Source organism: Drosophila ananassae, chromosome 3L, assembly GCF_017639315.1.
Source record: "Drosophila ananassae strain 14024-0371.13 chromosome 3L, ASM1763931v2, whole genome shotgun sequence".
Classification (NCBI taxonomy): Eukaryota; Metazoa; Arthropoda; class Insecta; order Diptera; family Drosophilidae; genus Drosophila; species Drosophila ananassae.
In genome coordinates, this window is record NC_057929.1 from 19,465,666 (window position 1) to 19,481,577 (window position 15,912).

General features: G+C 33.8%; 1 protein-coding gene and 1 long non-coding RNA gene across 3 annotated transcripts in view; one reads left to right on the plus strand and one right to left on the minus strand.

The window, feature by feature from the left end:
• Positions 1 to 3,421, minus strand: part of LOC6493892 (inactive serine protease scarface) — a 19,008-nt gene extending 15,587 nt beyond the window's left edge. Inside the window, exon 1 of the mRNA XM_001961347.3 lies at positions 3,243 to 3,421. Within this exon, the coding sequence (XP_001961383.2) occupies positions 3,243 to 3,406 (164 nt within the window). The 5' untranslated portion in view covers positions 3,407 to 3,421. The remainder of the gene's footprint in view (positions 1 to 3,242) is intronic.
• LOC116656187 lies at positions 1,996 to 15,652 on the plus strand. 2 transcript variants are annotated; one of them, XR_006507218.1, is made up of 2 exons: positions 1,996 to 2,255; positions 15,422 to 15,652. It is a non-coding gene; the product is annotated as an uncharacterized LOC116656187 (long non-coding RNA). The 2 variants fall into 2 exon arrangements; XR_004311193.1 differs by lacking the exon at positions 1,996 to 2,255 and adding an exon at positions 3,388 to 3,480.
• Positions 15,653 to 15,912: the final 260 nt, after the last annotated feature.

Sequence of the window (15,912 nt, forward strand, 5' to 3'; positions counted from 1 at the left end):
TGAAGGATTTTGAGAGTATCTATAATTATTATTATAGTTTGAATTAAAATTTCTATTTGAATCAAAAGTATTTTGTCTTTGTTGATAATTATATGTCCCACGATTATTATAATTTTGACTCCTATTGTTTCCTACATTCTGATTGAAATTTTGGTTTCTGTCCCTTTGATTATTATTAGAATTATTAGTATTAGAAGTATTAGATGTGGAGACCATTGGTATATTATATCGATTTTCAACACTTCGGGAAAAATTATATATATCATCATCATCATAAAGACCTACAGCTTGAGCAGCTTGTTTTAATTTAGTTGGAGTTGATATATCGTATTTGCATATAGATATGTACACTCGTAATGGTAATTTTTCACGAATTACTTCTGCTATATGATCACCTAATATTCTTGAAAATATAACAGTGTTTGCTGCATTATTATCCAGACTTAACTTATTACAAATTTTACTTGTCTGTTTGTCTAAATCATCAATAAACTTACGTAAACTATTCTGATATTTAATTTTATGTAAATCCATGATCATAAGATGTGGGGGTTTTGATGAGTTGAATTCACTGATGAGTAAGGTTCTTAATTCATTCCAGTCCTGGGTTGAATTCCTAAGAAGAATTGTACGTGCAGGTCCAACGATGAGGTTTAGGATAGCTCCTTGAATGATTTCATTCTGAGTAGACGATGTTGTTTTGTATTGGGTAATCAAGTTATCAACACTTTTTATAAATAGTGCTAAATACATTGTATCACCATCAAATTTGTCAATTTGTTTTAGTTGCATGAAGAAATGATTCATATTGCTGTCAGACAGGATGTGCCTTGCTGCAGCTGATGTGGATGCTTGTTCAGATTGCATTTTAAAGTTTATTTATTTAATTTGGTATATATATGTTTTTTTATTTTTTAAATTGTCTTGATTATGTTAATAATTTTATTTTATTTGTTTATTTCAAATAGACATTAGAAATCCTCATTCGTGATTTGACTAATGCTGAGTTCCCTGGTATTAAAATTTTTTATGTACTGTTTGTTGCACTTCACACTAGAAATCCTCATTCGTGATTTCACTAATGTTTAGAAATGTTTATAGATTCGTTTTGCGGATACAATAAATTCGCGATGTATTTAGTTCGATACTTAAAACACGCGAGGATAATTGTATCCTACCGACTGCGCCAATTATATGTTTTAATTCCCGATTTAAAATAAAAAAATAAAAATTAGGATTTTTATTTTATAAGTTTTATTATTAAATTCAAGAATGAGTTATAAAGATATCCTATTGGATTGATCGTTGATTATAAAACTGATTTTACAAATTCAATTTTCTTATAACTATAGCTTTTATCGGTGACAGCGACGCTGGCAGCATAGATGGACTTTGGTTGAATAGTTTTGATTGGTCAGAGCTTTATGCTGACATGTAGGTTCCCAGGATGGGCACTTGTTTATGAATTTGGAGCAAAAGGGGTTTGATGTTTACGTCTACTGTCGTCGATAAAGGCGTGTGAATGGTTTATGTCTATGTTTATGTCTGGATGCCAATGATAATGCTATGGGAAAGGGTTTGTGTCTAGCCTATTTGAATTATTCCCACAGTAGGCTCTGGAATGTTGTTTATATACGATTTGATAGGTATGGCAGGGTATACTGGTTTTATGGGGGATTCGTTATCTAGGGTATTTGCAGATACATTAAGTGTATCTGTGGATACACTACTTGCATACATACATATACATACATACATATATTCAAATATTTATTTTTTTGCTCATTTATTACGAGTGCTTATTAAGCGTAGTTTTGGTGGGGATTCCCACCGTTTTCGAATTTTTTTTAGCATTGCTGCCCCATTGTTCCTACTCGGCCAGCCGATCTAAAAAGTTGTTAAGATCGGTTACTTCTAAAACAACCAAATATTTCACATTTTTTGAATAGCTGTTCCGGTATTAAAATCATTGAAATGTTTCACGCTTTTCCCCTTGTGTCGTTCAACTGAAATAAATCTGTTGTGGCAGAAATTATATAATTTAAATCTGAAAAGCCATTTAAAGTAGCGGTAATTTATGGCTCACAAAAATTTATAGAAGAACTTTGCCATTCTAAAAGTCTGCCCATCAAGAAAATATCTGCTTAAGTCGAAATGCTGGATTTGTTCTGAGTGACTCAATGCTAAAAATAGATGAATAGCCGCAATCCGCTCCAATCCAATGCCAAAAATAAAAATGAATACCTTACTACTATGTATGTATAAAACAAAAAATCAAATTGCTGTGTTTTACCCACACAAAATTTGCATAAAATATTTTTCGACTTCCTCGGGCAGCGTGAGTGACTATTAATTTTTCTTGGCAAATTAGAAATTTTTTTAAATTTCTACTTTCTATTTCATGAGCTTAGAATCTACAGATATGCGTCTTAAATAATAATTTGTATTTTTTCCTCAGGGTTCCCATTGACACACTTTCTACTTATATTGATGGGCATAGTTTGGAGGAGATAAAAAACGGGCCATTAAGCAAAATATCGATTGTTAAAAGTATTGAGTTTTTGCATTTACTCGTAGTCTTAAAGTTTGTCCTATTTTTAAGTCTAATAAGCACAAAAATTGATCTCGAGCACAAAATTAAAAAAAAAAAATGTATGGTCGAAACTTGTTTTGAAAGCAATACAATAATTAATTATAATATTTATAAACAGAACAATTTCAAATTGGACTTAAAATGCCCGTGGCGCGATGTTTTTTTATAATTAAAAATAATCTTTTAGAATACACATGTACGTATCTCTATATGTTTGTTGCTGGTGTATGCAAAAATTAATTTCAATTAAAATTCCCACTTGCCGAATTTAGCAACCGTACAAAACAACAAAATGTAAAAATCGCATCCCTAGAAAATAAATTTAGACCTAGTAAGACACAATGGAATAGTGGCATCCAAAAGCAATCCGAAATAGCTGTTGAGGAGAATCAATGAAACTATCCATCAATCACTCAACCGCAAATGAATTTAATTTACAACCACAAAAGGCTACGACTGGGCCTGCCTACTATTAGCCTATAGCCCAATTGGGCCACAGGCATTGCAGCATCTGTGGATTGATGGAATCCGTCGGAGACCAAGATCCAGTTTTACAGATGTCCTTGTGATATTCACTTAACCACCAGCCGGTAAAGACGCTTATTTTGACACACGGACATTAGACCCCGAGTCATTGTCTGATTCTTACATTAATAGAACGAAAATTTCTTGAGCCCGAGCGCGAACGAACAACTTGATTTGATTGTGAATTTGATTGAATATTTTACCGTGATCGTCGTTTTTATATCTGCTCAGCAATGCTGGCGCGACCTGTTGCGGTTGCTGCGCAGCCTCAGTCGCCGCCAGCAGCATCAGAGCATCTCAAGCAATGTAGGCGGCATCGGCGACGGCCGTCAGTAGCCGCAGCTCAGCACCCGAAGACGCAGGTGAGTCAAAGCCAACGCTCTCTCTTCTCTGTCTTATTTTGGATTCGGCTGAGGCACTGCAGAAGATCTCTGGTCTGCCAACAACTACAGTGGCAGCAGCAGCAGCCGAAGCAGCAATAGCATCTTAGCAGACGGGCTCTCCATCGGCTTCGTTAGCGTTTCTGTGGGGAGAGGAATCTGTGAGAAGAGAAACACCTAAGATATTATTTGTCAGCTTTTGCTATGGGAATTCCATGGGCTTTACATTTTATTAGTATGGTTTTGGGATATTTTTGGAGTTCTTACTAATTGATTTTAGTTTCAAGTTCTGAGTTTGAAATTGGACTGGGTAAATAGCTTAGTGGCATTCTATTTCACAAAATGGAAATTTTATGTTTTTCGATTTAAAGTCGTGAATGCGGAAACCTACTAATTGAGGCCTTTTAGCCTTATACTGTATCAAAATTTTTCATTAAATCGAAATTAACTCTTAGAAGCAACTTAGGACCAGAATTACATATATGTGGAATATTATTTTATATATGTTCAAAAAAGTTAGTTTAATTTTTTCCGTTTCTGGAAATGTTCATATATATATGTATGTATGTATATGTACAATTGGATCACATTTGAATTACTAGAAATAAATAAAAAACCGGCATTTTTTCTTTAACCAAAAGGGGCCAGGTTGCATTTCGAGTTACACCAAAGTATGTACATATGCTATGTACAAACGTATGCCAACTATTTGTTGTAATTATGTCAATTTTTATCTTTGAAAATAACACTGTTATTTTTTTTATAATTTAAAACTATGGCATACACTCCTTAAAAAAAATTACAGCAATTTCAACAATTTATATTCATGCATATACAACTAAACGTATGATGATAAGAACTATCAATGGCCTTCTTTTAATAAATGGGCACTTTTAGTAGGCTATTACATGTCCGACATTCATGCCAAACTTGGTTTAAAGGGAAAAAAATCGTACATTAACCGGCTCTCTTTGAAAAAGAAACTATTTTTCTTGACATGTGACATTTATAATAATTTTGAGTGTTGAACGAAAGTCTATATCTGGACGTAAGCGGTATTAAAGGTTTATATAAAGCACATACTGACCTAGTAAAAACCACAACTTACAATATGTATTATTGTCGACGATAAGCTTTGGTAATCATCATTAAGCATTTTACCACATTCATCGTGAATAAAGCATGACTCGTTGAATTAGAGGACCATATCGAACCCAAACAAGAAGTTTCCATGGTAGAGTCATTTTAAATGTTAGTAAAATAAGTCAAAGTTACTTTTTTTTGATTCCGAATTTTATAAAAGATTCAAAATTTGAATATATCTTTTATGTGTTTTTTTATATTTGACACTCGAAGAGTTAAAGGCTTTATTTTTTTGTACACTCTTGGAAACTATAGATCTTGGAATCCGGAGAAGTGTCATACGACTTAGATAGAATTACAATATTTTGAAAAAGGAATCATGTAATGCCATCACAAGTTAGGTTTTTTTTTAAGAAAAAAAACAGAACAATTGAACGTTTTTGAAAAGTTGGTGGTTTTATATAGAGGAATTTTGGAAGTTGTACATATTTTTCACTGTAAGTGTTCGGAAAGACTGGCACTTTATGTTTTGACAAAAAAATGTTTAAATTAAAATAATAAATAAAATAGTTACAGTCAATTTAAAGATAGTTAAATAGAAATATACAAATTTATCCAAACGTTGAAAAATAACATGAATAATGGTCCAAAAAACTCGATACAAAATCGATAAAAAAAAACTTGAAATAATTTCTCTAATGCTCTAATACTAATACTAATTGTCTCTACAAGACCCAAATAATTGAACCATAATCTTTTTTTACTATACCAAAATTTTTCAAAAAATTATCTTATTAAAACAATGCAATTTGTATAATTTAATTTATTGATATTCATTTAATGTATTTATTTAATTTATGTTTTATTAATAAAATCTATCATATATTTAAAGGACTCACAGAACATTTGCAATTTTTTAACTATGTATAGTAGATTCCTTGCGCACACTAGTATGTGTTTTTACCTATGCACGTGAACTGTCGTTCGCAGTTATATTTGATTGGAATTTGCAAATACTGCATTTTTGCCAAAAGGTGCCAAGGCCCACATATGTTACAAGTATCTTTTTCGTAGCCAAATCCCTTTTATGCCAATTATTTGTTGAATGCACTAGTAACGATGACAATTTCAATAATGATATCAATTGTTATCTGTGAAACTAGCAGTAAACGTAGGTTATTTTTTTTTTAAATGAATCAATACACTCTGAAAATGTGTACTGATAAAATTTATTGGATCAATTACTGAAAGTAATACCTTGGAAAGTAATGGTCTTGATTCTGATATCCATCGTCTCAGGAAACTTATCAAAGTTCAAAAGGCTTTTTTTGAAAATAAAACATTTTTCAAACGTTTAATCTAATGGTCTACCACTTATGTTTTTGGGTTTTTTTAAATTTGGAGGAAATATTTAAAGTATTTTAAATATTTTTGATTTTTGCCGTAAAATGTCTGGACATTTGCGGTGTAGCACAAAGTTTATATGGCGCACAAATAGCCCTAGTAAAACCGCAACATATGTACAATTGCCGAGGGTAAGCTTGCGTAATCATAATAATGTACTTAACTACATTCAGCGTGAATAAAACATGACTTGTTGAATCGAGCAAGAGAAGAGAAGAGCGTATCGAATCCAAAACAAGAAATTTTAACAAAAAGGTTATTTCAAATGTGGGTGAAATAACTCGAAAGTAACTATTTTAAACTTAAAAGTTAAAAGTTTTATAAATTACACAGATCAATGCCAAATACAATTTTCTATAGAAGAATAAAATAAAAGAATAAAGGTCTATAACTCCTTAAAAAATTGTTCGACAAAATAACTGAATTTTGTTTTTTAGTTAAAAACTGTGCATTGGAATAGTTTGACATTCAAATATTTTCAAAAAACTTTTTTGAGCTGTCGCTACATCACGATTTTATTTTTGAGGGTTAAAGGGGCACAATGATGACACAAATTTGAGTTGCGTGGGTACCATAGACTCCTATATGCCAAATCGGATAGAAAAAATACTGCATGTCAGTATGGGAATCAGGAGGATGAGAATGTCTATAACTCCAATAAATTTTATCCGATTTAACTGACATTTTTTTGCTAGATTTTTTTTGCGCTACAAATTTGCAAGTATGAAACAATCTTAATCTTAAATTCTCATTTAAAAAAATTATTAAATTTAATTGGCATATAAATATAAATAACATCCCAGTCGTGCCTGGCGCTCGCCAAACGCGCATCCCGCGGTAGGAAATAGGAGTGCGCGGCGCACTCCCATCTGCGGAGAACCATCATTCCGATTTACATTGGCGTGGCCGCTTTTCTCACCCAGCGGAGCGAGTATCAATATGCTTGGCGATCGGAAAAAGAAGGTTGTTCTCCCCTACCCGCAAGCTTACCGGCTAGGGGAGATCGGCGTGAAATCTCACCCAGGGAAATTCTTTAAAAAAAATTTAGCAAGTTTAAAAAAAATTTCCCTTGCTTTTTGCTTTGCTTTTGGTTTTTGTTTTTGTTTTTCCCAACCATGCCCATTGATTTTTACTAAATTCGAAGTGCGTTGTTTGTCATATTTATTTATTATTCATTATATTTATTATTTATTAATCTTAATAAATAAAACTGAAAAGATAAAAAAAAAAATAACAAAAAGCTGAAAATAAATTAGGAAGAAAAACAAATTATTTAAGATTTTTACAAATAAAGATATTGAGACGTCCAAATTTCTAGTACAGCCAGAACTGAAAATATTTGTTTAATAAAATAACGTTTATTCATCATTATCAACACAATAAAATAGGAATAATTGAATGAACAGAGCAGTTAGCTTCCCAGTCGTGCCTGGCGCTCGCCAAACGCGCATCCCGCGGTAGGAAATGGGAGTGCGCGGCGCACTCCCATCTGCGGAAAACCATCATTCCGATTTACATTGGCGTGGCCGCTTTTCTCACCCAGCGGAGCGAGTATCAATATGCTTGGCGATCGGAAAAAGAAGGCAGGTCTCCCCTACCCGCAAGCTTACCGGCTAGGGGAGATCGGCGTGAAATCTCACCCAGGGAAATTCTTTAAAAAAAATTTAGCAAGTTTAAAAAAAATTTCCCTTGCTTTTTGCTTTGCTTTTGGTTTTTGTTTTTGTTTTTCCCAACCATGCCCATTGATTTTTACTAAATTCGAAGTGCGTTGTTTGTCATATTTATTTATTATTCATTATATTTATTATTTATTAATCTTAATAAATAAAACTGAAAAGATAAAAAAAAAAATAACAAAAAGCTGAAAATAAATTAGGAAGAAAAACAAATTATTTAAGATTTTTACAAATAAAGATATTGAGACGTCCAAATTTCTAGTACAGCCAGAACTGAAAATATTTGTTTAATGAAATAACGTTTATTCATCATTATTAACACAATAAAATATAAATAATTGAATGAACGGAGCAGTAAACTTACCATTTCACAATAATAAACCAATGCGACGGACTACGAACAACCCTATGTGACCGTTTCGATTTGGGCTGATTTAGCATAAAAACGCTGCACAAAACGCACACTAATTACGCGGGATTATTTTTTTGCTGCCCTCAGTTAATGTAAAAAAAAAATGCCTTATATAAATAACACAGGCCGACAATTTCCAACTTTTTTTTTCCTCCTCGCATAATTTTACCTGCTCCATAACCTTTAGGCTCCCCTGAACCAAAGTCCAGAACAAACATAGGTTCTATCACCCACCGTTTCCGCGGTACACCTAAGAGAAGAAATTGATCAAATTTTACCATATATTGAATTATGTAGGCCGTGCAATGGCTATGACCATCATTGTTTCCAGTACATATCATTTTTGAAATGTATGTGTACCAACTAAAATTAAAAAATGGTATCTAGCAGTTACCATATCTTTGGAATACTCATCCAAAGTTGAAATCTCAGATTTTCTACGTTAATTTTTGGTCTTCTATGATTTTTCCCCAAACATTTTTCTATGGAAGATTTTTATTTTCTTATTGAAATCAGTAGATCATACCATGTTTTAATTTTGGATTTAAGGAAAAACTCGAAATAATTTTATTGAATTTATTATAGGTGGTTAAACAATATTTTCTTCAATTAAATTGGAGTTTTTAATCTCATATTTTCAAAAAGTCATGGCTATCTACAACTGTTTCTATATTCAAAAAGTATCTATTGCAGGTTCAGCTTGTTTAGTAAAGCTTTAGTAAAGTAAAGCTAAAGAAGTTGTAGATAGCCATGACATGATAGTTCCGACTTATATACTACCTGCAAGGAAAAAAAGGATGTGTGCAAAGTTTCAACTCGATAGCTCCAAAACTGAGAGACTAGTTTGCGTAAAAACCGACAGACAGACAGACGGACATGCTCATATCGACTCAGGAGGTGATCCTGATCAAGAATATACATATATACTTTCCTTTCACATTCTTTCAAAAATGAATTTAATTTTGTTTGATTCATCCATTAGATATTTTTCCATTTAGACGTCTTAGAAGACTTAAAAATAAGTTAAAGAAGTTCTTGGTCGACTTCCATGTGCGTTTTAAGTAAGAAATTCTTGGCTTTTCTCTAAGTGTAAAAACAGACAGACGGAGAGACGGTCATGCTTATATCAATTGGGATGTGATGCTGGTCAAGAATATATATATTTTATAGGGTCTGAGATCTCTTATTCTTAAGGTTTTTCATTGTGCCTTTGCGGTGCCGAATTTGTTGATCAAATTATGGCATCATATACTATCACGTCAGATTATATCAAAAAAAAGAAAGGTATTAATACGGTTCAGTCCTATTTTTGATTAGATAATAGTTTTTTATTCGTTTTGAACTTGAAAATTATAAACAAGAAAGGAAAGCTAACTTCGGGCGGAGCCGGAGTTGATATACCCTTGCAGTTCAGTCGCAGTCCGCTAGGTGGCGCCACGCATCTTATATTATTAGATATATAGCAGATCGTATATAGTCGGCCGATCCTTATGAAAATTGGCAGATCAGATTGTTTTTCCCAAAATAGAATCTGTACCAAATCCCACTTGAAAAACTTTCTAACTTGAAAAACACCAAAGTTATGCCAATTTCGATCGTTCTATGACAGCTATAGGATATAGTCGGCCGATCCTTATGAAATTTTGTACATAAGATATTTTGGTCAAACATAACATGTGTGTAAAGTCCCAACCCTCTAACTTAAAAAACACCAAAGTTATGGCATTTCCGATCAATCAGTTATAAGGCAGCTATAGGCTATACTCGACCGATCCCGGCCGTTCCGACTTATATACTACCTGCAAGGAAAAGAAGGATGTGTGCAAAGTTTCAACTCGATAGCTCCAAAACTGAGAGACTAGTTTGCGTAGAAACCGACAGACAGACAGACAGACATGCTCATATCGACTCAGGAGGTGATCCTGATCAAGAATATATATACTTTATAGGGTCGGAGATGTCTCCTTCACTGCGTTGCACACTTTTGACCAAAATTATAATACCCTCTGCAAGGGTATAAAAATTAGCCCAGGTCGCCCGCCTTACCTGCCTATATGAGAAGTCCAGCACTGAGACTTACCGCCCTGTATCTTACGTATTTACTCGACTTTTTTGGACTAGGGAGTATATGTATATCTTAAATTATCTTAAAAAAATTTTATCGGTGTGGGACTCACAAAAGTCAAAATTTACATTTATACATTCAAGCGAATAAAATATACAGATTCTTCTGTTACAGATAAAAGAAATAGATTTTTTTACGAAAGTTATTTCCCAAAACTTAATGTTATTATAATTCATTATACCCTTGCAGAGGGTATTATAATTTTGGTCAAAAGTGTGCAACGCAGTGAAGGAGACATCTCCGACCCTATAAAGTATATATATTCTTGATCAGGATCACCTCCTGAGTTGATATGAGCATGTCCGTCTGTCCGTCTGTCCGTCTGTCTGTCTGTCTGTCTGTCGGTTTCTACGCAAACTAGTCTCTCAGTTTTGGAGCTATCGAGTTGAAACTTTGCACACACCCTTCTTTCCTTTGCAGGTAGTATATAAGTCGGAACGGCCGGGATCGGTCGACTATATCCTATAGCTGCCATATAACTGATTGATCGGAAATGCCATAACTTCGTTGTTTTTTAAGATAGAGGGTTGGGACTTTCCACACATGTTATATTTGACGAAAATATCTTATGTACAAAATTTCATTAGGATCGGCCGACTATATCCTATAGCTGTCATAGAACGATCGGAATTGGCATAACTTTGGTGTTTTTTAAGTTACAAAGATGGGACTTGGTACAGATTACTCTTTGGGCAAAATAATTCAATATGCCAAATTTCATAAGGATCGGGCGACTATATACGATCCGCTATATATTTAATAATATAAGATGCGTGGCGCCACCTAGCGGACTGCGACTGAACTGCAAGGGTATATCAACTTCGGCTCCGCCCGAAGTTAGCTTTCCTTTCTTGTTTTTGATATTTATTGTCGATCCTGAGTCTCAAAATATTTAAAGTACTTCGGGACCCGCTTTAAAGCTACCAACCATTTGGAATTTGGGCCTTAAGAATGGCGGTTTAGTAATTACTTATAACTAATTTCTGATTAATTAGCAACCTTGGAATCAACCAAAGCATAACCAGTTTCGGTATTAATCAGCAGAGTTCTAACAATTTAATAAAAACATCGATAAAATAATAATATTTATATTATGCTAATTGCTCCGACGCCTCTTTGAATTGCCGGCGTTCAGTCGACCCATTATGTCAGCTTGCCGATGCCTCGCAAATAATATGTGCGAGTTTATGTTTCGACAAATGTGGAGCGGAGGAATGTGCGTACATATGTACGTACTTTCAAGTGCTTATATTATTGCTCCCGTGCTTAAAATAATTAAATTTATTAAGAGGGTTTATACTTTACGAATTATTTTCACTTTGTTTGACTTTAATTTGTATAAAAACAAACTATACAAGACGGAAGGCTAACATGAGGCGAAGCTGCAACTTATATAGCCACTATATAGCCACGCTAAAAGGCTACTCTAGAAGTCATAAGTAACGACTTCTTACCATAGTTATCACTTAACATAGAATATTATGATTATGCCAATAATAATATACATAAATAATAAAATTTGATCATGGTCATACTACCCGATGTGACCATGTGACCTGGCGACCTGTTTCTATTTTTACTTCAATAAGATTTTTTCAATCTTATTATCGAATCTCTTTGCCCATTGTATATAAGTTGGATTGCCCGGGACCGGTCGACTATATTCAACATTCTATCCCATTTCGTTTAGCGAGTGTTAGTTAGGTTCGGTTTTTCGGCTCGAAGTTACGTTTTCTTTCTTTTTTAAGGTTTTATGTGGGTTTACCGGCGAAGAAATGGAAGATTTTCAATATTTTTTTTTATAGAAAATAAATTACTTTTAAAATTCGGATCAAGGGTCGGAGATGTCTCATTCACTCAATTCCACAAGTTTCATACAAGGGGAGCATACACACAATGCTCTATACAAGGGACGAAAATGCGTATGTATTTAATAAATGTTTAAGCCTTTGTAATTTTTGTGAAGAACCCTAAAAATCAAATTGGATACACCAAAATGACTAAGTACTAAATTAATTGTATTTCGTTTCAATTCTATTTCAAAAATCCGTCCCAACCGATTTTTACACATTTGTAAAAAAAACATAGTTTTAAAAAAAATGCGTTAAAACGTCTAATTTTAGAGTGACAAGGTAGCCAGACCAGGAGCGCAGCTTCTTTTGATTTTTTTTCAAAATTTATTGCTAAAGATGCTATATTTAATACAAAAAAAAATTAAATTTTTCTAAACCTTGAAGCCCATGTAACACAAAAAACTTTATTAGTTAAAAACAAGAAAGGAAAGCTAACTTCGGCGGAACCAAAGTTGATATAACCTTGCAGTTAAGGTTGTGCCATAGACATCGTTCAGGTCTATGGTGGCTATAGGATATAGTCGGCCAATCGTTATGAAATTTAGCAGAACAGATTAGATTGCTCAAAATGGAATCCGTAGAAATTCAGATCATTTTAGCTTAAAAAACACCAAAGTTATGCCAATTCCTATCGTTATATCGTAGTTATATGGCAGCTATAGGATATAGTCGGCCGATCCTTATGAAAAGGGATTCTATTTTGGACAAAATAATCTGATCCTATAGCTGCCATAAAACTGAACGATCGGAAATGGCACAACCTTGCTATCATTTTAACAACATAAAAGCATACTGGACAGAGAAGGATTCTCTTCGAGAAGTAACTAGTATAAAATGCCGTTATTGTTAATAATTCGCCCCACGGTTATTTTGTTTCTTATACCCTTGCAGAGGGTATTATAATTTTGGTCAAACGCAATGAAGGAAACATCTCCGACCCTATAAATATATAGGTATAGGTAAAGGTATATATATATATATATATATAGCTATATATCTAATAATAAGATGCTAAGATGCGTGTCGCCACCTAGCGGACTGCGACTCAACTGCAAGGGTATATAAACTTCGGCTCCGCCCGAAGTTGGCTTTCCTTTCTTGTTTTTTAATCAAATTAATTCAAATTAATGATTTAGACATTTAAATAGACACAGTTTTTTTACGATCTTGAGACTTCCCGCAAACACATAATGCTCATGTATGAGTGTGCGGGCTCAAACCAGTTCAACATCAAGTGTGATTGATAAGAAACTGATCTATTAGTTTTAAATCCGCATATATGCGAATTCTTCAAGCTACAGCAAAACTCTTAAAAGTTTCAATGCCCGACCCACGTCAAGTTTCGTAGTGGAGCGTTGCTCCGTCAAAAATGTTTTCGAGACGTCTATCCTTGACGGCCTAATTAATTAGTGGTTTCTGTTCATCTCAGCATTCTTTCAGATGATGGTGTATTATTTTGTTTTATGGTATAATTAACCTTTTTATTGTGTGCTAGCAAGATGACAAACTTGTATGAGTAATACTCGGTCATTTTATGCTGCCACTGAATAGGCTAAAGTGGGTTTTTTAGATTCCATCTTTATATATACAAAGTATGACCAACCAACTAGTCTGGGTAAATAAAAATATTACTTTAACTAAGCTAAAAAGTAAGAGATTTCAATATTTTAGATGAAATTAAATCTAGGGATTCATGGAAAATCCCACATCTATGAGTTCAGGGAAAAATTTATTGAACAAAAACGATCAATAGGGAGAACTGCGACTAAATTTCATAACCTTTCACTTAAAGCAGTTAAGTAAGAGGAGATTTTTATAACTCCAAACAAAGACTTTATTAAGGTATAATTTCAAGTGTCTGTGAAGGAAGTTATTGGAGAAGGAAAGTAAAAATTTTTACATTATCAGCATATATAAGTGTAGTAGCATAGTTCACGGAACTAGGTAAGTCGTTAAAAAAAAGGAAAAATAGTAGAGATCTTAGGTGACCACGTTACGTTATAATCTGTGACATGGGATTTCATTGCATATAGGGACTATATAAATCAATACTAGAGACTGCGGGGAAGATCAACATATCACTTGCCTCAAAAACAGCTTCACTCAACTGAAATAATTTATTTTTTAGCGTTACAAATTTATCAGTGTGTACCACGTGGGAAGTAGGGGTACCAATAAATTGACCGCCAGCAGATTATTGCTTGGAATGTTCAAACCTATGCAGAGGGTATTATAATTTTGATCAAAAGAAATCTCCTACTCTATGAAGTATATATATTCTTGATCATTTTGGTCCATCTGTTTCTAAGCAAGCTTGTCTCTAAGTTTTAAAGCTATTGACGTGAAACTTTGCACACATCATTCTTTTGTTTGAAGGCAGTATATAAGTCGGAATGGCCGGGATCGGTCGCCTATACCCTATAACTGCCATATAACTGATTCATATGAAATGCTATAACTTTGGTGTTTTATAAGCTGAGATGGATGGGACTTTCAACGGATTCCATTTTGGGCAACCAAACCGATCTGCCTGTCCATTTTGGGTCACCTAATCCGACCTGCCAAATTCCTTAAGAATCGGCCGGCTATATCCTATAGCTGTCATGTAACTGAACAATCGGAAATGGCATAAACAAATGGCCACATTTTTATTGGAAAATTGATTTGATGGTGAAATTCTCATAAGGATCGGCACTATATACGATCCGATATATATATATAATAATATAAGCTGCTACCAAACTATAAGGGTATATAAACTTTCGCTTGAAGTTAGGTTTCCTTTCTTGTTTTGACTCGAAAAGTCTATTAACACCATAAAACCAAGGAAATGTGTTTTAAGTGCAAGGATTGGCTCATAAAGTGCCCATTTGCTTGCGGACATCAAGAAAACCATTATTTGTCTGTTTTATAAAAGTTTTCACCTCAGAGTAAGAATCTCAGAAGAAATGCAAGAGCAAGTCAGGCCAATATTCTTTATAAAAAGGTCGCTTCTCCGTCCGTTGTGCTCATTTAGTCACCCGGAGTCACCTGGAATTGATCCATCAAATCCGCATTTTGCAATGCAAATTAGGATGTGCAAAATAGACTCGTTATTGACGGAACCACTATACTGTCGGTCCACTATTGTAGGAGCTTTTAGAATTAAGCAAAGCTCGCTGCAGTGGAGAGTAGACGTTCGGATAAGGTCGTGGTATTAATTTGTAACTGCATACTTGATCTAAACATATATGCAATCAAATTTGCCGAAATGTTTATAAAGAACCCGCAATTTTGAATCGAATGATATTTTAAAAAAATTAAATAAAACATAATCATGAGTGATTTTTCATAAATTAATGATTATCTTGATTTTTATTTTTTCTTTTAGAAAATAATGATTATTTTTGCCTTAAATATGTCACTTTGAAAAGATTTACAAGAAAAAATGCAATCAGAAACAATAACAAAAAAATAAACGCACTAATTGATACTGGTTTGGTGCAACTGGACGCATCAGGACTTACGCAGTCGTTTGCGTTCACTTTGACAAGTACTGACACCTCAGACAAGTTGGAAGTTGTTCGTCACCACCGTCACTTCAAGTTATGCAGCAGCAACACCAATGTGAAGAAATACAAAGATTGGAGACGTCAGCCGCAGATGCTTAATGGTAAATGGCCTGTGGTGACCTAAGGTGAAGTAATTACCACACATCTAAAATTTGGACAGCAGACAATTAAAATGATATTTGTTTGCGATTAATGACAGACAAACACTCCATTGTGCGTCCAGTTTAAATGGCGCCTACTCATGTCGGTTATGTTGATGTCTGCTTTGCTCTGAAATACATATAAACATATTCGAATATTAATCGTTAAA